The 24,367-nt window shown below is 39.9% G+C and overlaps 1 protein-coding gene across 6 annotated transcripts in view; it reads left to right on the top strand.

Annotated features, from left to right (window-relative positions):
• LOC306883653 (muscleblind-like protein 3) overlaps window positions 1-24,367 on the top strand; it is a 49,640-nt gene that overhangs the window by 538 nt on the left and 24,735 nt on the right. For 3 of the 6 annotated variants that reach the window (XM_079439022.1, XM_079439021.1, XM_079439019.1), the window contains exon 2: window positions 14,885-15,969. In XM_079439022.1, coding sequence (XP_079295148.1) covers window positions 15,796-15,969 — 174 coding nt within the window. In that variant the 5' untranslated portion in view covers window positions 14,885-15,795. Of the gene's footprint in view, window positions 1-14,880; window positions 15,970-24,367 lie in introns of all 6 variants that reach the window. The other 3 variants (XM_079439023.1, XM_079439020.1, XM_079439018.1) reach the window with 1 other exon arrangement.

A 24,367-nucleotide genomic window follows, 5' to 3' on the forward strand; every position in this document is an offset into this window, starting at 1 on the left:
TCACTTATAATAAAAGTAAGGTGTCACAGATTGATCATACACTTGCTGACAGCTGTTGAGCTTCCCATCCATGCTGTGGTGCCCTGAGCAGCGCCTAGTTTGTAAACAGCTTGGATGGAGCTCAAACTCTCTCACATGTCACGAGCCCCTGTTATAATCAGGTGCAGTGGGCTGTATATATTTTCTGATGCTGTATTTTTGTGTCTGGCATCTAAAACTAGTAATGCTGTCACGCTGACATTTGAATTTCCATGGCCAGGGCTGGGTGCAGTCCCAAACATAAGGTGTTCACCCACGATAGGAGCTGAATTTGTCCTTGGGCTCCTGGAACATTTTAAAAATTTGGTACTGGAAAAGTGGGTGAGGGTGGTTTTGTATTTTGCTGTGTTTAAGTTAAATGGCCTTTAACCCGCTAACCCTTAACATCATCGGACATTTGCCAGCACAGACAACTGTCTAAAGCTGAATGCTTTAGTTTATTTTGTCATCCATGTCTGAGTTGTTGCATAAAAGTCGATAGTCATGTGTGCATTCGTTAAAAAAAAATCTGAAAAACTTTATTTTGCACTGTCAAGCCTGTTTATGTGACCTTTTTAGCAAGAGGGTTCCTACAGTCATGGATATTAACAAGTTATTAATTAAAAGTCAGACATTGTGCAGTGATTTTATATTAATACATGTTGGCATTAGCTAATGCAATAGCAATTTTTACATGCACAAATATATATATTTTATATAATTTCAAGTTGCATTAATAAAATTCAACTATTAACTTGAACCTAAACTAATAAATGCACAAACATATTAATTGTTAGTTAATTATGCATTATAGTTAGTAACAATATTTTAAGTGTTACCATTGTATTAGTTATACTTTAAAATATTTAATTGGCTGGGTATAGTTCTTTGTTCATTTGTGCTGTGCTGTGTTCAAAATTCAAGATGTTTTCTCAGGAACAGACATTTGAATACTAAAAAGTATAATTGATATGAAGGGCGTAGGTTTCGACATTGGTGGGGACATAAACCCGACCACAACTCCCCGGTTATAATTCATATAGCTTACAGAGTTTTTTTTTTAAATAGTATGTTTAACAGACAATAATTACACAATTATGACTTTGTGAACCAACAACATCAGCATCAGAGCGCTGGGTGTCTTAAAGGGATAGTTCACACAAAAATGAAAATTCTGTCATCATTTACTCACCCAGTATGAATTTCTTTGTTCTGCTGAACATACAGGAAGATATTCTGACGAATGAGGGAAACAGAGCAGTTCTGGGGCACCACTGACTTCCAAAGTATTTTTTTTTTCCTACTATGGAAGTCAATGGTGCCCCAAAACAGCCTGGTTACAAACTTTTTTTCAAAATATTTTCCTTTGAGTTTGGCAGAACAAAGAAATTCATACCGGGTGAGTAAATGATGACAGAATTTCCATTTGTGGGTGAACTATCCCTTTAATCACACATCGCATTTTATTTAATATTAATTGAATTGGACCCAGGATGATTCTGAAATACTCTGCTGTTGCTGTAGTAACGAAACTCCTGCGCATCTGATTGACAGATAAAGTGCATGCTCTTATATCAGTGTTGTTTTTTATTTTGTGGATATTTCAGCTAACAGTTTGATTTGTACATTCAGTTGAACAACATTAATTTAAAGTAAAAGACTGTCCCTGGCGACTCAGGATGCATGTTCCAAATCCTGCTGCACCACAGAGTGCCACTTACATAGTTTACCAAAAAAAATCACATTATGTTTGTCCCAAATTATTGTTGATGTTCATGACTTTATCATAGGCTGAAAGATGTTGTGTACGTTTGTCTTTCTATCCGTATGCTTTATATAGGGAGCTAATGACAGCCATAGATAATGCTTTCTCTTTCCGTTTGCTCTGTTTTGGCAAACAAACACCACTTCAAACTCATCGATGCAACTTAGTTAATTCCTGAAGTGGGCTTTTATATGAACTGTTTTAGACTGCTGTCTTAAATTGGGGGCAATATCTGAGAGGCTGCGCTTCTAGTCTGGTGTGCGACTACATTTCTCCCATGTATTAAATGCGCATCCTTGAGAGCGTGCAGATTTCTAACGTATTGTTAGGTAATATCAATGATATGATGTTTCAGATGAGTCTGAAATGACAAAAACATATGCATATATTTAATTATTTGAGCAAAATATTGCTAGGGACAGTTTAGTGGCTAGATATTGGTAGGGACACGTCCCTAGCGTCCCCCCCTAATTCTGCGCCCCTGATTGATATATTCCATCTGACATTAAAAATCTGCACCAGTTTTTATTTCTGACGATCCATATTGAAATTCGTTATCAAAAGGGATGTGAACCCTGAGTATGTTTTATTTAACTGTACACAAATTAAAACCGTTAAGCTATTGAGCTTCCTGAACCTGCCAATTGTTGCATTGCACTTAGAAATTGCTTCATATTAAAAATGTCATTCATTTTTATCTTATTTGGTTACAGGCCATAGGTTTTGTGCAAAGAATATCACATTTTATATAGCCACAACAATGCATTTGCTTTCAAGTCAAGTGCATAACATAGACCCTACAGTTATGGTGCGAGAGCACCTGCAGTCGTGTGAGTGGCGGTTGACATTCTGTTTGATTTCACACCTTGTGATGTGCGCTGTCAAAGGTCAGGTCGCAGGAGTCCTGCTGCTCCAGTGGCCTGGTGTCGGTCAGACTTCAGTGGCATCGCTGCCCTTTAGTTATGTCTGCGATTTAGCGGTCCTCACATGGCTGACAAGTCATATATCTTGATGGCAATACCAGGGCAATACTCAGCACATACCCTGCTTCTCCCCGAGGGGTCTGTTTATACTTCGCTTCCTGATTTAAATTAGAACTAGGCCTACATACGGGGAGACAGAATGCTTTTGGACGACAAGCTCCATTAGTTCCCGGTAGTCCCGACTGGTCAGGCAGTCGCAGACGTGAGAAAACGAAAGCTGTTCTTGTTGAACGTGTGGGGTTAAATCAGGTGAGCTGCTAAGACGGCAATAACCCTTCACCACACAGGGAGCAGAGAGGGAATAAGATATTAGGAAGCCCCTTGGCGGCCCACGTGCACACGCATGCACCTCACATCTGCATATTGGCGCATGTGCTGAAACTGCACCACAGGTTCAGGCACGTTTGCCACCGCCGTTGTGGACTTTGCTCTCGCTTTCATTCACCCTATAAATTTTATGATAAGAACAGAGAGTGAGGTTACTGTATACACAAAGCACATGTCCTCATTTCCCCTCTCCCGCTTTGCTGGACCAAATATGGTACGTTATGCCAAATGCTTTGAAATGGCAATAAAACGTGGTGCTGGATTGATAAAGCAACACCATTTACAGATGATCAAACTCTGAGTGACTACAGCATATTGATTGAGCTGTCATATTTAGCTAGCTTACTGTAAATATGGGTTCTCTACCGAATCTGTAAGAACTAGACTATTGGGTTCTATAAATATGGTCACTGCCCTCTTTTTTCGCAAGTAGGTTATGACACGCTTGGATTGTGTTACTCACAAATGAGCTTTTAACCACTATTCTGTAAAATGCAATGCACCATTTGTCCGAGTAAATATCATTTGGGGCACATTTGCACAAACTCAAATGAGGATTTGCCAAGTCTGTGCTTCATTTAAAGCAGTCAACCTGCTTTTGAATGCCTCGGGAATGCCTTGTTTAAAAAAAGATGTCGTTGCCATCTTTGATGTCATGTCTTGTTTCTCCACACTGTAAAAAAATGATATATGCAATTCAACTTGATTTTTTTTTTAGTCAGCTTCATTTAAGTTGACTTGCACAACAAAGTTGATTATACTTGAAAATTTAAGGCAGCAACTGAACTTAAGTTTTTAACTTGAAATATATGTTAATAGAGGTGTGCGATATGACGATTTGTTTGAAGAAATATCGTAGTATCGTGCTACAGCGCACATTATGGCAAATACAGTTCTGGCGCCTCCGTCTCTATGTACTGTGCAACACGACATACAGCAGTAGAGTTACTCTGACAGGACACTGCACTTATTCGCGATCGCAAAAGTACATTATTTGCACACAAGCCTTGCTGGTTAAATGTTTCATTCTGAGCGCATACACCTGAAGCACGCGCACTAAAAAGCCTGTCTAACAGCGCCTGATTACTGAACTAAGTTATCTTTTGCGCTAATACTGTCAAAACACACAAGGTTTACATACAGACTCAGTTGGTTATCTCTAAAATGAAAGTAAACAGTTGAGAGAGAAACGGATGCGTGCCTGTATATTATATGCGTGCAGCTCTTAAAGGGACAGGACACTAAACATCCTGTCGACTGTCATTAATGGGATAGTTCACCCTAAAATGTAATTTCTGTCATTATTTACTCACTCACATGTTGTCCCAAAGCTCTATTAATTTCTTGTGCTGAACACAAAATAAGATATTTTGAAGAATGAGGGTAACCAAACAGTTGCTGGTCTACATTGACTTTGATAGTAGCAAAGAAAAATCCTGTTAGTCACTGTGGACCAGCAACTGTTTGGTTTTCCACCTTCTTCAAAATAGCATTTATGTTCAGCAGAAGAAAGAAACGCATTCAGGTTTAAAACAACTTTTGAGTAAATGATGGTATAAAAATAAAACATTATGACAGAATTGACAGACAGATGACAGAATATTTATTTTTGGGGGAACTATTCATTTAACGTTAACAAAAACGCAAAGAGAAAAATCACTCAGTATTCTTGACTGAAAAACTTTAATACAGTTGCTTTAGGAATCAGTCTATATAGTGTTTTATTTTTATATTTGTTCATTCAATTTCATTGACTGCTCTGCTAAATACACCTAAGCACTGTTTGTTTTATTTGTATATTATGTGTATTTGTAATGTGTATCTTTGTTCTTATTTTTTAATAAGAAAGATAAAATAATGACAGATTTTTATTTTCGCCCACTTTGGCCTAAATATCTGCCATGTCTTTTTTTTGTTTTTTGTTACCTTGAAAGGCTTTGTCTTTCTAGTTTGGCTGTAATGCTCAGACAACTTGTAAAACCAAAATAGTAAAACCAACATGACAAAGAATCGTGATAAAATCGTGAATCGTGATTCCCTTGTGTTCATGGTGTGTGTGTGTGTGTGTGTTTGTCCACTGCTCACTGCTGTGTTTGTGCACTTGAATGGGTTAAATGCAGAGCACAAATTCCAAATGTGGGACACCATACTTGGCCACACTTCCTTTCCTTTCCTTTTCCAAACTAAAGTGTCACAATACTTACTTTTAAGTTGCATTAACATTAGTTAATGTATTATGAACAAATATGAATTAACAATGAACAATAGCATAGTTATAATAATGTATACCTGATACATTAGCAAATGTTAACCAGTTGAACGTAATTGTAAAGCGTTACGATTCTTTTATACTAAAATATTTCACTGTTTAGATATAGTTTTTGTGTATTTCACTGTTATGTCGCATTAAAATTTCAAGATGTTTTCTCAAGACAGGAGTTTAAATGAATATATTCCAGGGCTCGCAAAATTTCTAAATCCCTGGTAGCCCTTCGGGCAGGTACTCTTCAGATTTTGGTAGCCCGAAAATTAATTTAACTAGCTTAAATTTAAAGATACTTTAAAAAAGTTTAAAGAAAGTTAAATAAACTTTATTCAGCAAGGAGGTGTTAAATGGATAAAATTGATAATAAAGACTTCTATTGTTAGAAATTTTGAATAAATGCTGTTCTTTTAAACTTTTTATTAATCAAAGAATCAAAGAAAAAAGTAACACAGGTAACACAATAAATATTAATGAGCACAACAATTTCAACACTGATAATAAATCAGCATATTAGACAGATTTCTGAAGGATCATGGGACACTGAAGACTGGAGTAATGATGATGAAAATCAGCTTTGATCTCAGGAATAAATACTATTATATAGTATAGGTATTAAAATAGGAAACCAATATTAGAAATTGCAATAATATTTCACTATATCAATGTTTTTTCTGTATTTTTGAAATGAATACAGCCTTGATGAACAAAAGACTCAAAAACAAGGTCAATTATTTATCAGGTTTATAATAGAGCCCTAACATAATATATTATCAAAACAAACTATTTAAACTGATAGAATAGAATAGAAACTGAAGCAAAACTTAAGCTGAGATCTGTAAGTTAAATATGAATTCTTCTATAGCTGTCTAAACATCGATCTGAAGTACAGTTTGTACAATACTCTTGTGTGTGACTGTACATGTTTCAGAGTTTTGTTACCGTTCTTTGCACATCCTCCGCTATTTCCAGCACTTAATCAAGCCGCTCTTCTTTAATACATGAGGACGTTTTATTTCACATGTCATTGCGTTTGCGTTGTCTCTCGTGTTGAGCGCATCGCAACAATTGAAGTATTGAGTTTCTACAGCGACTCATTTGGTGCATATCGTTCTGTTTCTATGAAACCTGTAAACTGCATTCACCGGCTCTAACTCTGTCGTGACATCAGCTCTGTAGCGGTTTGCCCGAGCATTGCTTTTCTTTCCCTTTTACTGGCGGCATTCAATCAAATGGCTTCCCAACTCATTTTTGTGTGCGCGAGGCACATTATTTCTTCTGCTCGTCCGCGGTGGAAGAAGAGCACGGTCACGCGCGTGCTCAGCTTAGAGGCAACATTTAAGGTAGCCCGTCGGGCAGGGCAGTGATATATTTTGGTAGCCCGACTGGAAAACACAATAGCCCCGGGACGTCGGGCTAGCGATTTTGCGAGCCCTGTATTCCATAGATTGTTTTCTTACATTGAAAATCTGCACCAGTTAAAAAAAAAGGACATAAAATATCATCTTTGATAGTGCACTTGCTCCTCACAGTTGTCTTGTTTCACCAGTTTGTTGTTGCAACATTACACTGAGCTGGGCAGAGGGGAAGAGGCTCAGCCTGTTGTAATGTGTCATGTAGCTCTAAGCCTATGATTTTAGAGTTTGTTTGTGTTCTCCAGAGCACCGTACGTGTCTCTGTCCTTGCTGTGAGTTTGTGAGCAGCTCAGGCAGCTGTATGTTTTTATGAATGGAGGCAGTGGGGCTGTAATAGGCTGAAAGGATTATATATACTTAACCTAATTATTTTTCCCTGTGGCTGGGGGCTTTTCTCCTCTGCCAGTCCTGTCTCACAAGCTCTTCAGTCTCAAAACCTCTCTCCATCTTAGGCCCTGCACGTCTCCAACTTAAGCTGTACGAACTGTCCATTTCTTTTTGATTTTCTTTAGTGAACTTGCCGTTTTGGCTGTGGGGAACAGAGAACTGTGTGTCCATGTATTTATGCATTGCTTCCTTTCATTAAGGGAAGTGCACACATGGCTTAATATCGGTTACATTTGGGTCGTACTTCTGCATGAGATTCTCTGCACTGATCAGCCTTGTCCTTTAAATGTCATTCAGACAGTTTGTTCCCTGTAATGGCCAGGACAGTGTTTCTATTCATAAGATTCAAACTTTTAAAGAAGTATGCAGCCATCTTATACTGACTGAAACTCTTCTTGAAGGAAGGAACTAAAAAAAGTGATTTAAAAAAAAAAAAAGATAAATAAATCTCCAAAGTTGACAAAAGCACAATAAAAGTGTCCTTTAAAGTAATCTACATGTCTCAAGTATTATAATTCAATTAAGCCATTTGATATCTTTGTGTGACAGCAACATTTCTGTTATTACTCTAAGATTCCATTGGATTATGAACTATTGCAGCCAGGACATCAAATCCTGAGAAGTGGATCAGTCTGATTAATGAACTAATCATTTTTGGCTGAACTATTCATATAAGAAAAGTAAAAGATTCAAACATTTAAAGAAGCATGCATGTTTTTGTTAAAACTCTTCTTAAAGGAACAGTCCACCCAAATATGAAATGCTACCATCATTTACTCACCCTAATTTTGTTATAAGCCTGTACACATATAGTGAGATTCTGGTTAGCTGAGGCTGTCAAGCTCCAATTTTCCAAATTGCTAATTTTGAAAGTATTGAGTAGTCCATGTGACTTGCACACTACAATTATTGAGTGACAGGGTGAAATTTAAGTTATTTACTGATATTTTTCCACTCTAGTGCACTGTGAACCAGATCAGAGTCTTGGGAGTGGCTTTGTAACTAGTCCAGTTTTGTGAACCAAATTAGTTGAAAAGATCTGACTCGTAAGAATAATTTGCTTATGAATCAGGTATCGCTACTTCTCTCATGAACACACTAAGGACACCTAGGGTGGATGAGAAGATTTTCCATGAATAATTACCAAACATTTTAGTCTTCCTCACTCAAAGCCATTGACGACTTCAAAAGACTTACAGAATATAGTGCACAAGTTATATGGACCTCTTTTATGATACTTTATGATGCTTTTTACTGTTAAGAAGCTTGACAGCCTAAGTCTTCATTCACTTTTGAAAAGAGTGACCAGGAGAATCAGGTTTGAATGACACGAGGGTGAGAAAATAATGCCCTGGATGTTCTGTCACTTTAAATAAAGTAAACGATGAATAAACAACTATTTGAAATCATATTAAAATGCCAAAGCTTGTTAAAATCTCAAATGTCTTTATTTCTGAGAATAAGTGTAGATTCAGTTTCATTTCTCCTTCTACTTTAGATCTGTTTGCCTACGGTTTCACCTCAGCAGGATAAGCGGCGCACAAGAGACATTTAAAGAGACAGTTCACCCAAAAATAAAAAGCCTGTCACCATTTGCTCATGCCGTTCCAAACCTGTATGACTTTTTATCTTCTGCAGAACACAAAAGAAGATACAGACTTCAATTGTGTAGACAAAAGATATTTCTCAAAATACCTTATTTTATGTTCCACAGAAGAAAGAATGTCATACAGGTTTGGAACGACATGAGGGTGAGTAAATAACGTAAATGATTACTGTCACGAAGAAGCAATGCAAAGGTTAACTGTGAGCTACTGAACTCTCTCCTAGCTGTGAGAAATGCAGTACAAGCTGCAGCAAGCAGAATGCATGTGGGGAGCATGTGCTGTGCTGGTGGAGCTGCAGTGTGTGCTGGTCATGCTGGGCTCGCCGGCATGCGTCAGCTCTGTGGTATGAAGGTTATTTTGTGGCGCTCCAGTGCTGCTGAGCGCTGCAGTGCGTTGGAACAGCAGACTCCTCTCTTTCCTGCCCTGACCTCTGCCAACTGACCCTCACACTCCCACTGGCGTCTCTGCGGACGAGTGTGGCAGAGGCGGAGGACCAGATTCAATCATGCATTGGTTCTGCATGTCATTCCAATGTAGTTACTTCACTTGCTTTTCTGGGCTTATTTGGGAACTCAGTACCACATACTGTCCGAGTGGCAGCCCGTATTGAAAAGGCTTGCCGTTTGAATGCAGCGACTGTTTGCCCGTCGTCATCTTCCCAGCAATTCAATGTCAGCTTTATGATTATGTGCATGGAAGTGCCGCATTGTTCTGTTTTCCCCATTCACACATGAGTCATGTCCCAAAGAGTGTGAGCTTCCATGAAAATAAAATATACGAAAGGCCCCGTGGCTTCTGGTTTATTTACATAAGCAAAATGTTGCACTCCGTTGGGACCTGAAAAAAGACACGTCTGCAGAATGTTGCTTTATCAAGCCACTAGCTTTGCGTTGGCTATTAATTTATATTGGTCAGCAAGGTTTTACTGTATTGTAGTATGTTTGTTTACCGCAATTTAATTAATATTCCTCCTATTGCACACAAATGATTGATTCGGGACGTGAGTTACAGTAAAAGACTTCTTGAAAATGGTTAAAATAGACCTCAAATGAGCACTAAATTGTGTTTACTGTAGTGATCACTGTAATTATTACACCTAGGGAAGCTGTTGTCATATTGATCTGTATAATCGATAATTCCAAGATCTAATATTAGGTCATTCAGCAAGTGTGTCTGGAATAGACAGAAAACTCTGGAGACTGCTTTTCTAGATTTAAAGGTATAGTTCACCCAAAAATTAGGATGGGTAAACGATTGATTTCCTTTGTTCTGTGGAACACAACAGAAGATCATTTGAGAAATGTTTCCATGCAATGAAAGTCAATTCCATGCAGTGAAGTGACATTCAGCCAAGTATGGTGACCCATACTCGGAATTCGTGCTCTGCATTTAACCCATCCAACGTGCACACACACAGCAGTGAACACACACACACCGTGAACACACACCCGGAGCAGTGGGCAGCCATTTATGCTGCGGCGCCCGGGGAGCAGTTGGGGGTTCGGTGCCTTGCTCAAGGGCACCTCAGTCGTGGTATTGAGGGTGGAGAGAGCGCTGGACATTCACTCCCCCCACCTACAATTCCTGCCGGCCGGAGACTCGAACCCGCAACCTTTGGATCACGAGTCCAACTCTCTAACCATTAGGCCACGACTTCCCCACAAGTGGCACTGACTCTGATTTTTCATGTTTAATACTGCTTGATTTAAGGCTATCTATAACATTCAGTACTATAAAAATAAACATGGCTGGATCGCTGTAATCAGATGCATTCTTAACTGCTACTTTCTCACCGCTTTTGTTGTGTTTATTGCATTATTGAGAGGAAAGTGTGCAGCGTATATTTACATATTCATCCAAATGCCGTTCGGCAGTGGCCCTGTCCCAAATGGCACCCTAAACCCTCACGGTCTTCCTCTGAGTCCGCACTTTCATGACATAATGCCGCTTTGACTGTCGGGTAGAAGTCTGCAGCCATTGAAGTGCGTATCGAGGGCGCATCGCTCACGACCACCCTTTTGAATGCTAAAATGACGAATGGGACACCATACGGTCTCGTGAACTTAACGGACACGCAAATGTGGCAGCCATTGTAAGTCCGCAAGTGCACATGAAGTGTTCCATTTGGGACAGGGCCAGTGTTTGCTCTGAAGCGCTGTGCCTTCTTTTCTTGAATTGCATCCAGGAGGGCTGAATTACAGTCTTGCGCTACAGTGCTTCATTAGGTCATTTCAGGTCGAAGGACTACTCGACAACAAAAATATTCGTCAGCTATTTTATATTGTCGACTAATCAGAATGACTACACAGAAGAATCAGTTACAATAAGATCAATAACATACATTTACAAAATTTCATGCCAACTTCAGTCATATTGAATATATCATTAATTTCTCACAGGCAGACAGTAGTTGTGATTCTTGTTTACTTTTCCAACTGAGACGGTCCTGAACAGCACACTAGTGTCTACAAACCACAGTCAAGTGCTGTTAAAAGATATTTGTTTCACAGATGCCTTGTATTCTGCTATACATTCCAGTTATTGACTTTCTCCTTGATTCTTGTGCATACACATGCGGCACCTGAAGGACACTGCTACAAGTGCAATGTGTATTCAGCTCAGTGACCTTGGAGAAACAATACACACTCGCCACCTCCACACTTCTGATATTTACAGCCTCCTTTGTAGATCTGCGCTAGAAACACGCACACACTTATGCAGTGCTGTATATCCTCCGCCCAGCCACCTTCCTGCTGTAGAACATCAAAGTAAACACAACCAGCACTTACACTAGCTTTATAAAAATTGTACTACATATAGCTGACGTTATTAGCATTGAGCACAAGGTTATTTGTCGTCTTGTCTGTGCATTAGAGATATTCATTCTCTCTGAAGTCTGTCAGGTTTTCAGGGTTTTTTGAGATTTTTCTACCATTATTTTTTCATCTCTTTCCAGGTTTAGTGCAAGTTTTGCTGTGTCTAATCTAGCCTGTAAATTTTTCAGTAGTGTGTTACCAGCTCTTTTCAAAATAATATGGCTTTTCCATTAACAAGCTAGTTTTTCCAATACGTGCATTAAAATTTTTTAATGTCATAGTGTATTGCATGCTCAGCCTGAGCAAGCTGAGGGAATTCAAATTCTGATTCATTCTTGCATCGTTCAAATGGTTTATGAAACCATAAATAAACTGATTACAGTCCCTGGTATCATTGTATTTCTTTGTTAGAGTAAAATATTGGGGGCACATGATATATCAGTACCATGACAATTATCATTAGAGGTTTTTTTTTATATATTGGTATTGGCTGATTTTACATTTTAGCTGTAAATGCTAATTTCCCCTATTTCTACATTTAGATTACCTTTACACATCTAATGATCACTTAAATTAAAATAATCTATTTTTCAATTCTAAAAATGGTGGAAATGAGCATCAATAATTAAAATTGTCTTAAAATGAAAATTCACCCTACCTGTTTTCTAAATGCATGCTACAGATCTGAACAATTCATCCATGCGCGTTTCATAAAAAATTTGACCTTGTAATTTTTAATTAAGATGTCATAACTCGATCTGGCTTTTATCTGGTGATGTATGCCGGACTTCCCCAATCAATTAGTTTGCACCTTTCTTACAATCGATTGCAAGATCAGCCTCCAACCAAACAAAAACCATTGGAAAGCCCACAGTCTACACATTTCTTTCTTTTACAATAATCCATTTCACTCTTGTTAGTGTATTTCACGTTACAGAAGAAATAAAAATCCCTGCTTCAATTTCATTGTGACTGAAAATATCCAAAAATGGCCTATAGATTCAATATAGACACAATATAAACTAAATAAAACATTTAAACCTTTAAATAAAAAAATATAAGCCAATAACCCATGTGGTCCCAATATATTAAATTTTTTTAAGCTTTTGCCCCTTTTAAGTAATTTGATTGTAGTTAGCTTGTTTTTAGTCTCTTGTAGTGTAAATAACTAACTTTACAATAAAATATCTTGGCTGTATTTTAACCAGTTATAAGTAAACTTGGCCAGCTGCTGTCAGAGTGCTTTGCTTTTTCACTTTTCATTCAGCCATCCTTCTAGATGAAACAATACGCCTTTCTTCTAGCGTTATCTGCTTTTATGCCTGTACAGTAACTACAGCTTGTAATAACCAGGGCAGACGTACACCAACTAGTCAGGTTGTGTTTCGTAGGTCTACTTTGCATTAATAATTTACTTAATCACGTTGGGAAATCAGTTCGAGACATCTATTTATAACCAGTCCCATTGTTTCGGGCAGTGTGTGATCGTTAGCTCTACAAGCCGCGGAGATAAAAATCATCCAATTTTGGAAATAACGATGATTATCATCATGGGGGGTGGGGGATTAGCAGTTGTCGGGCGGGCGACGCTTGTACTACACATTAGGGTAATAGCAGCATCTGCGGAAGGACTCAGACGCAGCGGCTGACGTCACAGCCACATGCTCTCTTCACGGATCACCTCTCCTTTCACCTGCCTACATATAAATGAGATAATTGGCCTTTCACTTTGCGTGCAGGAAGCAGGTGGGGTTGAGGTGCCGTGCTGCTCTGCTCTGCTCAGCTCTGAGACAGAGATGTGCTAACTTCAGTGCTGACGAACAGCTCTATGCAGGTCTGCGTTCCCCAGGGGGGTGTCTTCATCGATCTTACTGTAGGGCTGATATTGGGGGAGGGTGCACACGTCAGCCTGCTGTAAAACCTACTTTCTGCTTTGCGTGGTGTTAGGTTGCACTGCATTTAGTGCCTTTGTTCTTGTATTTGGAGGTGGGTGTCATTAATTCAATTTCCATCTTCTCTCCCTCATTTTCTCTCCCGATCTCCCTCACCGCACTGCTCTCCTTCTGGACCGTCTGTCTGCGCGCTCCGATCATGCGCTCACCAAACCCCACCCCATCCCTTCCACCTGCCGCCTCCTCCGTCTGTGTCTGTCGCTGTGAGACACGGGGACAGATAATGCTTAACCTCTCTTCTAATCCCCTCAATGTCTGCTCGTTCACCTCTGCTTTATTTGTTTTCATTTTCCTGTCCTTTTATTAATTTATCCGTCCCTCCCTCCCTCCCTCCCTCCTGCATCGGTTCAAATGTGCTTGGTCATCACGCCATTGATTATTCTTCACTGTACTGTCTCCCTCTCTCTCAAGGGACAGCATATCAGCTGTCAGACCCACCCAAGACACCCACTCACATCCCCTTGTGGCACCGCCCCCCATGTTTCACTTCTCCACCTCGCACACCATCCCGTGTAGAACGAATGCGATAACCATCCATTCACTTCTCCTTTCTTTTCCCGTCTGTGATGGCCTGTACCCCGATAACGCTCCAGGAAAGCTAGAGAGCCACTCTCCTTCGGATTCAGCCAAGGAGCAATGCAATGACAAAGAGGGTGGGGAGACTAACAATCGATATATTAGGCTCCTCCCGATTGGCTGATCCACATTGCCCGGTTGCATCGCAGCTGCTGATTGGCTGTTGCAGTGTTCCGTGCTCAGCAGCTGCAGCTATGGGGATTTGCCCTTCCTGTCGACTGCTCTACTTTCTTTTTCAATCACAAAAGCCATGTTTAGATCCTGAACTCTGGGAGCGTGCGATCGGCGCGTAGTTTATGGTCTCGCTGTTTTGTTTTGAGCTGACTTTGTCACCCCAGACTCGTAATGTGACGTAGCTGTCTCCCATGTGCTTGCTCGCTCTCTCTCTCTCTCTCTCTCTCTCTCTCTCTCTCTCTCTCTGTCCCTTTTCCTGCCTCCTCCCTCTTTTCCCTCCCTCCCTGGATCTCTTAATCAAGACACAGCCTGCCCTTTCCTTTGCATTGCTGCCTGCCTCCCGTCTGCGCTCCTCCTCTACCTCTCTTGCACTCTTTCACTCGCGCTTTCTGCCATGCGCTTTCAGCCTCTCTCTGTTTGTCGCTCACCTCTGTATTCCCCAGTTACAGGTTTGCAACTTAAACAGCTGCGGCTTCAGGCATTTCCTTTGTTGTTTTGAACTTTTATCACTTGTGTTTTATCGCTTGTATGTGTTTCAAACAGGACATGTCATTTTAACTGAGTTTGTCACTTTTGTTTTTGTGTCTTTTCGCAAAGACAGGTCTCCTGCCGCAAAGGACTCTCTTAGAAGTGCGCGAGGACACGTCACAGTGCGATAAAAGGGACGCAGGGAGAGCAGGAGGGATGAGAAAGCGATTCAAGTGAAAGAAGTCTCGCATCACCATAAAGTGCCTCATCTGGATGCTGCGGAAGCCCTTCTCTGTGTCCGCTACGGAGCACTCTCTTCCCCGCTGACTTGAGCGTGTGCGTGTGCGCTTGGCCGTGGCTGGGGCTATATTTCACTCTGACAGTCAATCAACCCATTTGCCTGTTCCTCGATTCCAGCTCCGCCTGCTCGCCATTTCACCTTTTAATACAAGGACGCCAGTCGATTAGTTTCCCTTTTGGGTTCTCAAAGTGTCTCTCCCTTCACTTCTGCAGTCTCTCCATCCCTGGTGACCCAGACATGCGAGTATCTTTAGGGACTGCTGCACCCATGGCAACAGGGCAGAGGGTTTCAGAAGCTTAAATTTAGAGAAAGTCCGTTTTACATCAATGCAAGAGGGCTATTTTAATCCCAGAGCTCCGGAGGGTGAGTCTAGACAGTGGGGCGACCACTGCAGACAAATACAAAGTGCCGCTCTACTCTACTTTTAATGCCTCGTTTTCCTGGACGGCAGCCGAAGATGCACCGCAGCATGTCACATTGACCTACTCCACCTCAGCACGCTCGATTCATCACTCTCCCTGCCTGACTTTAAACTGATCTCATATTCTCTTCATACTTCCTCACTGGCTGATCAGCAGACTATGCCCCCTTCCTGTCCATAAGAGAGTTTGGTTTTCATTTCTAGACTGGTAGTCTGAGGATCTCCTTGCCACTGTGCTCATTTTTTACAGCTTTTGTGCTTCATCACGCCTGGCTGCCCCACCCCAGCCCTCCACTCACCCGCCGCTCGCAGAGGGACCGCCATGGCCGTCAATGTGACCATGGGTCGCGACACCAAGTGGCTGACGCTGGAGGTGTGCAGAGAGTTCCAGCGAGGAACCTGCTCGCGTTCGGACACTGAATGCAAGTTCGCTCACCCCTCTCGCACCTGCCACGTGGAGAATGGCCGTGTCATCGCCTGTTTCGATTCACTCAAGGTAACCCGGAAGCACATGCACACAGACACTTAAGTTTGTTTTACTATTGCACTGTGATATATTAACCATTAGAGCATTATTTGATGTTTTACTACAGATTTCATCATTCACACATGGTGTGTTTGGTCATTTTGTCAGATATCACTAACACCTCCAGGCTGTTTTGCTGTACTGTTGAGTGATTTTTCTCAGCCTTAGAATGTAGATTTCTGTCAGATTCAGCCTAACACACTGCAACCTTTGGTCATGGATTTGTCAATTATGATAAAAAAAAGTACTGTGATGGCACTATGGGACAGTCAACGAATGTTCAAGATGAGGTTAGGGATAGCAAATGTCAAAGTTTACTAATATGTCATTGAAAAAAGCATATTGATTGACTACCAATGAATTCTGGATGTGTTTTATGGTGTATCCAAAAAACATGCTAACGCCATGAGATTATCTACAAAACCATCCATGGTCATTTTTTATATATTTTTTTAAAATACTGCTTTTCTTTGGAAGCACGATGAAGTAATTTTAGAGAGAACAGGAATAGTTCACTCGAAAAAATCCCATTATCATTAACCCCTCACGTCACTCAACTTTTATGACTTTCTTCTGTGGAACTCAAAAGGAGGAATTTTGAAGAATTTGCTGGAATTTACCTTTTTATGCCATGCAGTTGTAAAGAATGGGAACTGGAGCTTTGATGCGTCAAAAAGTGACTTCATATATACTACCATTAAAAAGTTTTACTTTTATTTGACAGATGCATCAAAAGTTACAGTACATACATTTACAGTATGTTACAAAAGATTTCTGTTTCAAATAAATGCTGTTCTTTGGAACTTTCTATTCATCAAAAATGCAGAAAAATATATATCACGCAAATATTAAGTAGCTCACTTGTTTTCAACATTCATGATGATAAATTCAGCTTTGCATCACAGGAATTAATTAAATGTTAAAATATTTTCAAATAGAAAACAGTTACTTTAAATTGTAGTAATATTTCATTAGATTACTAATTGTATTTTTGATCAAGTAAGTGCAGCCTTGGTGAGCAGTGAGTAGGACCTACGTCAGTCTGATTCATAAATGACAGATTCATTGAAAAGATCAGACTCAAATGACTGATTAATTAATGAATTGAACGTCATTAGTGGATCTAAAGAAATTTATTTTGTTTCTTCCACAAAGCCATTGTACGGCATTAGAAAACTTGAAATATGGCACACAAATCATATTAATTACTTTTATGATGCATTCATGGTGTTTTTATATGCTTTTGGAGCTTGCAGTCCTCAGCGCCCATTCATTGTAATTGCATTAAAAGTAACAGAACATCAGATAACATCTCTTTTCTGAATATTTTGAGCACAGTTTTAAAAAAGATTTAAATGAGATGCTCATTCTAAATGAGATTTTGAACATCAATATGTAAAATATAACAGAATTTTCATTTTTGGATGAATTGTCATAGATATTAAGATATTTTAGTGATTTATCAATTTATAAGCTCACATTTGTTGTACCTTTTATTTTCTGATTTGCCCATGTTAATCTCAGGAAGCAGCAGCACTCTGGACTGTGGCTCAATCAGGACTCACATTAACCGTGGCACTGAGGATTGAGTTATGAGCACAACAAATGTGTTTGTGTGTTTATGTTTCTGCGTATGTGTTTATGTGCAGCGAAAGAGCCAGACAAGGCCCTCTCTGTCTGAGTGCAGAAGCTGTCTCCTCCTTTATTGAGCTAGAATGTATTATTTGGCCATTTTTTGGCTGTGTGCAGCATGTGTGGGGGAGCTCAGTAAGAGAGAAATCTACGTGAGGCCTAGCAACAGCACCGACCTACTGGATACAGTAATGCCTCTGAACCGTGTTACAGTTGTTAGCACTGGGCGCCAGTGACCTGTGTAGATTACTTGCTCATCCAATTGTTTAATTGTTTTTATCAGAACAGTAAACGCAGCTAGCTGTCACTATCTAAAAACTCAGGGTTAGATTGCCGTTATGACTGAGAGCGGGAGGGAGATCAAATAAAGCTAGAGAAAATAAATGAGAAACCCTTTGTGATGTTTGGTTGTGTGTGTGTCTCTGAGGAGTTTTAATGGTGCCTGCTGAAGTGCTAAGGAGAGGTGCACTTAAAGTCGGCATGAAACGGAAATTATGATCGTCTTTTCTCCATTGTGACAAATCTGAGTGAAAAGGGTCCTTGAACCAGAAAAAGCGTAGTGTGGAACTTGATTTTGTCTGTTCTAATCGAATTGATTGGATTGTTGTTGTTTTCTAACACATGAATAAAATATGATAGGTAGCAATTTTACTTAAGTAATTACAATAACTGGGCAATAACTAGATACTAACCCTGAACCAACCCCTAAACTGAATCTTAACCATTTAGTTGCCTTGTATTACACTGTAAGTACATATAAGTGCACATACTGTAAAAAAAAAAAAAAGGCCATGAAATGATGTGCATGGATAAATATGTCAAACACTGCAATATTCCATACAAACATAAGAATTGTCCATTTTGATTGCTTGGTGACTTTGTGGCAGTTTCAGAAAAAAATATTAAGACTTTCACGCACAAGAAAAACCTTTATGTTAAAGGGGTCATCGGATTCCCATTTTCCACAAATTGATATGATTCTTTAGGGTCTCAGTGAAAAGTCTATAACATACTTTGGTTAAAATTTCTCAATGGTAGTGTAAAACGACACCCTTTAATCTGGTCATAACACCTTTGTTCACAGCGAGCCGTTCTGGTGCATGTCGCTTTAAATGCTAATGAGCTACTGCTTACCCCGCCCCTCACCTCCATGGGGTGATGAGCAGTTCTCTGACTTTTAACAGAGACTGTTAACTTTAGCCGCATTTAGCCGAGAACTTACTAACTAGCACATTATTAGGAAAGGCGATTTGCAAAGATTCATAAAAAACCTTGCACTCACTTCTTCTGTAGGTGAAGCTGGATCACAAATGATTTGCGCGAAAACATAAACACATTTAGGTAGATCAGGGGGTGCATTCCCTTTAAAAACAAAAGTAATCCTCTGCTTCTTCAGCGGCTCAGATGTCGGGAGTAAATGACAACTGCTATGTTCATTATTACACCCAACAGAACACCTGAATTTTTGGGGATTTAAAAAAAGAAACACTGGGTGGATTTTTATCATTATATGGTGGTTGTGTACACACACTGGCAAGACACATTTCAGTTCAAACAACATGTAAAAGTGAATTTTGCATCCGATGACCCCTTTAACATTTATGTATATCTTGTGTAATATCTCAGGTGTTAAGTGTAGCCCCCTTCAGTCATGATCTTTATTTTTTTTTTATGTTGAAATATCTTCAACATGTATCTCCAGTCCCAATCTCATCCCCCCAGGCATCTCTTTCCTCTGCGCCCCTCCACAGCTCCATATCTCTGATAATTTATCGACTTCCCCTAATGGCTGCTACTGTGTCCTTCCTTCCATCAGCCCCTGCTCTTGCGTTTTTGCTGTTCATTGACCATTAATCTGGTTTGATTTGCTTGAAAACGTATCTGAGATGCATGAATTAGGCAGTCAGCTAGTCTATGTAAATGTGATTCGTTTATTGATGGTGCACTGGTGCTGGCACAGGCTTCTGTCTGAAAAACTAAATCAGCATGTACTGTCATTGGCGGTGTCTAATTCACATGAACATGAGTTGAAAAGCTATTTTTAGGAAATAGGACAACTAAATGGACACTGAGAGACACTGTTCCAGGAAGTACATTTAATGGGGACATATCATGGAAAACAGGATACTTTTAGCCCTTTTGCAATAACAAAATTGATGTACCATGTGAATATTAAAGAACACTACTGTTCAAAAATGTGGGGTCGCATTTAAGTCTCTTTATGCTTACCAAAACTGCATTCATTTTATACAGTAAAAACAGTAATATTTGAAATATTTTTACAATTAAAAATAACTTTTCTATTTGAATATATTTTAAAATACATGTGAGTGAGTAAATGATGATAGAAATTAAATTGTAGGGTGAACTATCCCTTTAATGACAGTCGACAGCATGTTTAGTGTCCTGTCCCTTTAAGACCTGCACGCATCTACAGGCACGTATCCATTTTTCTCTCAACAGTTTACTTTCATTTTAGACATAACCGAGTCTGTATGTAAACCTTGTGTGTTTTGACAGTATTAGCGCAAACGATAACTTAGTTGAGTAATCAGGCGCCGTTAGACAGGCTTTTTAGTGTGCGTGCTTCTGGTGTATGCGCTCAGAAAAAGTTGGCACGATACTATGATATTTCTTCAAAAGCAGATCGTGGAGACATTTTATCGTCCACGATCAAAAATCGTCATATTGCACACCCCAAATTCATTCATATTTTAATTCATATAATTTCCCTCTGTAAAACCTTTCACTGCTTTCCGCCATATTTTCAAACAAAAGGAAACCTACGCTGCATGCTGCGACTGTGTGAGATTGCTACTATGTTTGCTTAATGTTGGACAGTATTTAGGTGAGTTTTTATAGTCCTGGTAAACAAATGGTTTTAATCATAATACAGAATATTAAACGGTAGGCACTAACTGTCGGGAATTTCATCTTGTGGTCAAACTAGAGTGAGCTTGGCGAGCCCTTGTACATCTTTAGCGACCCCTAGTGGGGGTCGCGACCCCCAGGTTTGTAACCACTGGCCTAATGGATAGAGAGTTGGACTTGTAACCTGAAGGTCGTGGGTTCGAGTCTCAGGTCCGGCAGGGATTGTAGGTGGGGGAGTGAATAACCAACGCTCTCTCCGCCCTCAATAGGTGAGACCCTTGAGCAAGGCACCGAACCCCCAACTGCTCCCCGGTTGCCGCAGCATTGGCTGCTCCGGGTGTATGTTCACTACTGTGTGCACACTTGGATGGGTTAAATGCAGAGCACAAATTCCGAGTATGGGTCACCATACTTGGCCACACACCACTTCCCTTCCCTTCCCCCCTTATGGGGGCTGTCATGTTGAAATCACATGACCAGTTAAATGCTACTTGCTTTGTGGTTCCTCTTGCTACAAGTCCTAGAAAATCACCATATTATCACAATCACTACGTAAACAAAAAGTACTGAGTGCGCCTTTAAACGACGTTAGAAATTTTAAATGAAAAACATGATGTTGTTTTTGGGCACTAAGATTGTTAGTTGACAGTCTAACAATCCGGAAAGGAAAAATCTAATTCTGGGGAATAAATCTCTTTACGAATTAGCTTTTTGTACATGAAGATTCACCATGAAAAGGTTCAGCTATTTTAATCGAAGGATATTGTAGTTTAATCAGATATGCAGTCTGCTTTCTTCATTTGTGCCTTCTCTCTTTTTCTTCCTCCCTCTCCCTTTCTTCCTCTCTGGCCAATCGGTAGCAGGGCTCGCAAAATTTCTAAATCCCTGGTAGCACTTCGGGCAGGTACTCTTCAGATTTTGGTAGCCCGAAAATTAATTTAACTAGCCCAAATAAAATAAAGACCATAAATGTCAATCAAAAACATTTTCAATACACAAATATCAACGAATATCAAGGAAAGAGTTTTATTTTACTATTTACAAGGTATCTGCAGAATTCTTAATTTAAGGCAATTTGAAAAATTATTTTTTATACCATTTAACGTATTTAAAACTGTCTAAGGCCTTAAAAACTCTTCAGTTTAGTTGTATCAAATTTAAGGACCTGTGGGAGCAATGTTCTCTCTAATTTTTTTTCTTGCCGAGCAAAACTTTTCTTTATTGGGCAGACATTTCGGGCACCTGAGCAAAAGCATTCTTTATACCAGACCTGTACAGCACGCACACAAAGTGTGTAGCTTTTAACTTGAAATGAATACAGCCTTGATGAGCAAGAGACTCTAAGTCAAAGACTCAAAAACAAGGTCAATTATTTATCAGGTTTATAATAGAGCCCTAACATAATATATTATCAAAACAAACTATTTAAACTGATAGAATAGAATAGAATACAAACTGAAGCAAAACTTAAGCTGAGATCTGTAAGTTAAATATGAATTCTTCTATAGCTGTCTAAACATCGATCTGAAGTACAGTTTGTACAATACTCTTGTGTGTGACTGTACATGTTTCAGAGTTTTGTTACCGTTCTTTGCACATCCTCCGCTATTTCCAGCACTTAATCAAGCCGCTCTTCTTTAATACATGACGTTTTATTTCACGTGTCATTGCGTTTGCGTTGTCTCTCGTGTTGAGCGCACCGCAACTATTGAAGTATTGAGTTTCTACAGCGACTCATTTGGTGCATATCGTTCTGTTTCTATGAAACCTGTAAACCGCATTCACCGGCTCTAACTCTGTCGTGACATCAGCTCTATAGCGGTTTGCCCGAGCATTGCTATTCTTTCCCTTTTACTGGCGGCATTCAATCAAATGGCTTTCCAACTCATTTTTGTGTGCGTGAGGCACATTATTTCTTCTGCGCGTCCGCGGTGGAAGAAGAGTGCGGTCGCGTGCTTGCTCAGCTTAGAGGGAACACTGCGTGGGAGCCCTGTATTTAAGGTAGCCCGTTGGGCAGGGCAGTGATGCATTTTGGTAGCCCGACTGGAAAACACAATAGCCCCGGGACGTCAGGCTAGTGATTTTGCGAGCCCTGGGTAGTGAGGAGACAGTATGAGGCAAAACTTACTCTCGGTTGCTGGGTGTGTTACCATGACTACGCAAAGGAGATCCCTGACCTAGTCCATCCTACATGACATGACTTACAGCTTTTCATCTCTCGTGTTTCTCGGCTCATGGGGACGCTGTTAGAGCCCTCAGCATATTTCCCGCATCTCTCTGTGGTGACGACCCGTGTTTTTTTTGTTTCGCTGTGTTCTATTGAAATGAGCGGCATGTTCTTACTCTCTTCCAGAATGTTAAAGCTTGTCTGTGAGGCTGCTTCTCATGTATGCTTTGGCAGGACCTGTCTGCTCCTTTGAGACGGTCTACTCATTACCCACACACTCCCACAACACATGCCGCTGATGCAATTGCTCTCAATGTCAGTGTGTGAAAGCATCATACGAGTGTCAGGGCACACAATTAACAATGTTGCACATATCTGTGACATCTCTGCATGCAAGTGCCTGTGATTGTTTTATTAAGAAGAACTGTAGCGATGTGTTGTATATGGCATCAGCCTCAGACGGCACACCCACCGAGCATCCCATTAACCACTACAGCAGTCTGTTGGTAGACCGTCTGATGCATATTGCCCACAAAAGTACTTTTTTGACTTGGCAAGCTCTAATCTGATTAAAAAAAGTAATTTCTGTGCTTTTTTCAGAAAGAAATAAGGATTACGGAATTTATACAAATTTTCCTATTTTTCTTGTGGTATTTTCTGTTTAAATGTTCATACATTGTAGAAATGTATATTTGAAGAAATTGTCATAATTGTCATTGCAAATATGCCATCAAGTAAATAATTAATCGTCAACATTAATACAGCCAATGCATGAGGAAAAAATGGATAATTTGTTATTTTTTATATATTATTTTAAAACATTATTTAAAATTTATTTACAATTTAAAAACATTTACATGTTTCTGTTCCATTGAGCACTGGCATGATTCTCAAATCTGATGATGCTGGGAGATGGAGGAATATTGCTTATTGTCATGTTGTACTTTAAAATACTATCACAGTGTTTGCAGCAAATGTTATCTTTTATTATAGAGAAACGCTCCAACTCTGATTGTTAAACCCATTTTATTTGGCAGTTCTTGGCCAGAACCGGCTGCAGTGTGGACCAGACTTTATGCCATTTAGTCAAAGGTTTGGCTACATGTGACTAGGTGTCATATGGAGCTGCATGTGTGGGAGTTGAATTGAATGATGCAGTTGGATGGTGGACCATCTCCAAGTCCTCGACAGCACACATTGATCACGCTGTCCCTGCACGCTGACACTCCAGACACCCACTTTCATCTCCATTAAGTGCACCACATCACACTGGTCAGCAAGGAGACACCCCCACACTCGCTCACTTCAAATTTTGTTAGGACTTCATCACTGTTAAAAGCTGCCCTGAGGTTGCTGAAGACACAAGCAAGTGTTTAAATTGCAGTAGCTGGTGGACGGTTATAGATCTGACTCATATGGAGTGACACTTTGACATTCCGTCTGAACAGTTAGCATTGCACAGATACCATTGGGATTTAGTGTTTCCGCAAATTCCATTCAGAATGCGTTAGGATTCCATTCAGATTCCATTTTGTTGGAACCATGCGCTCCTTGATAAGCAGCTCAATTGGGTTTGTGAGCTCAACAACCCATTAAAGCTGCGATGACATAAGTAAGAATTATCCCACCAATTATCCAATCCCCCCCAAAAAATAATTAAAAGTTTTAACAGCAAATCAAGTCATTGTTGCTTTTGCA

This window comes from Barbus barbus (genome assembly GCF_936440315.1).
Source record: "Barbus barbus genome assembly, chromosome: 17".
Taxonomy (NCBI): Eukaryota; Metazoa; Chordata; class Actinopteri; order Cypriniformes; family Cyprinidae; genus Barbus; species Barbus barbus.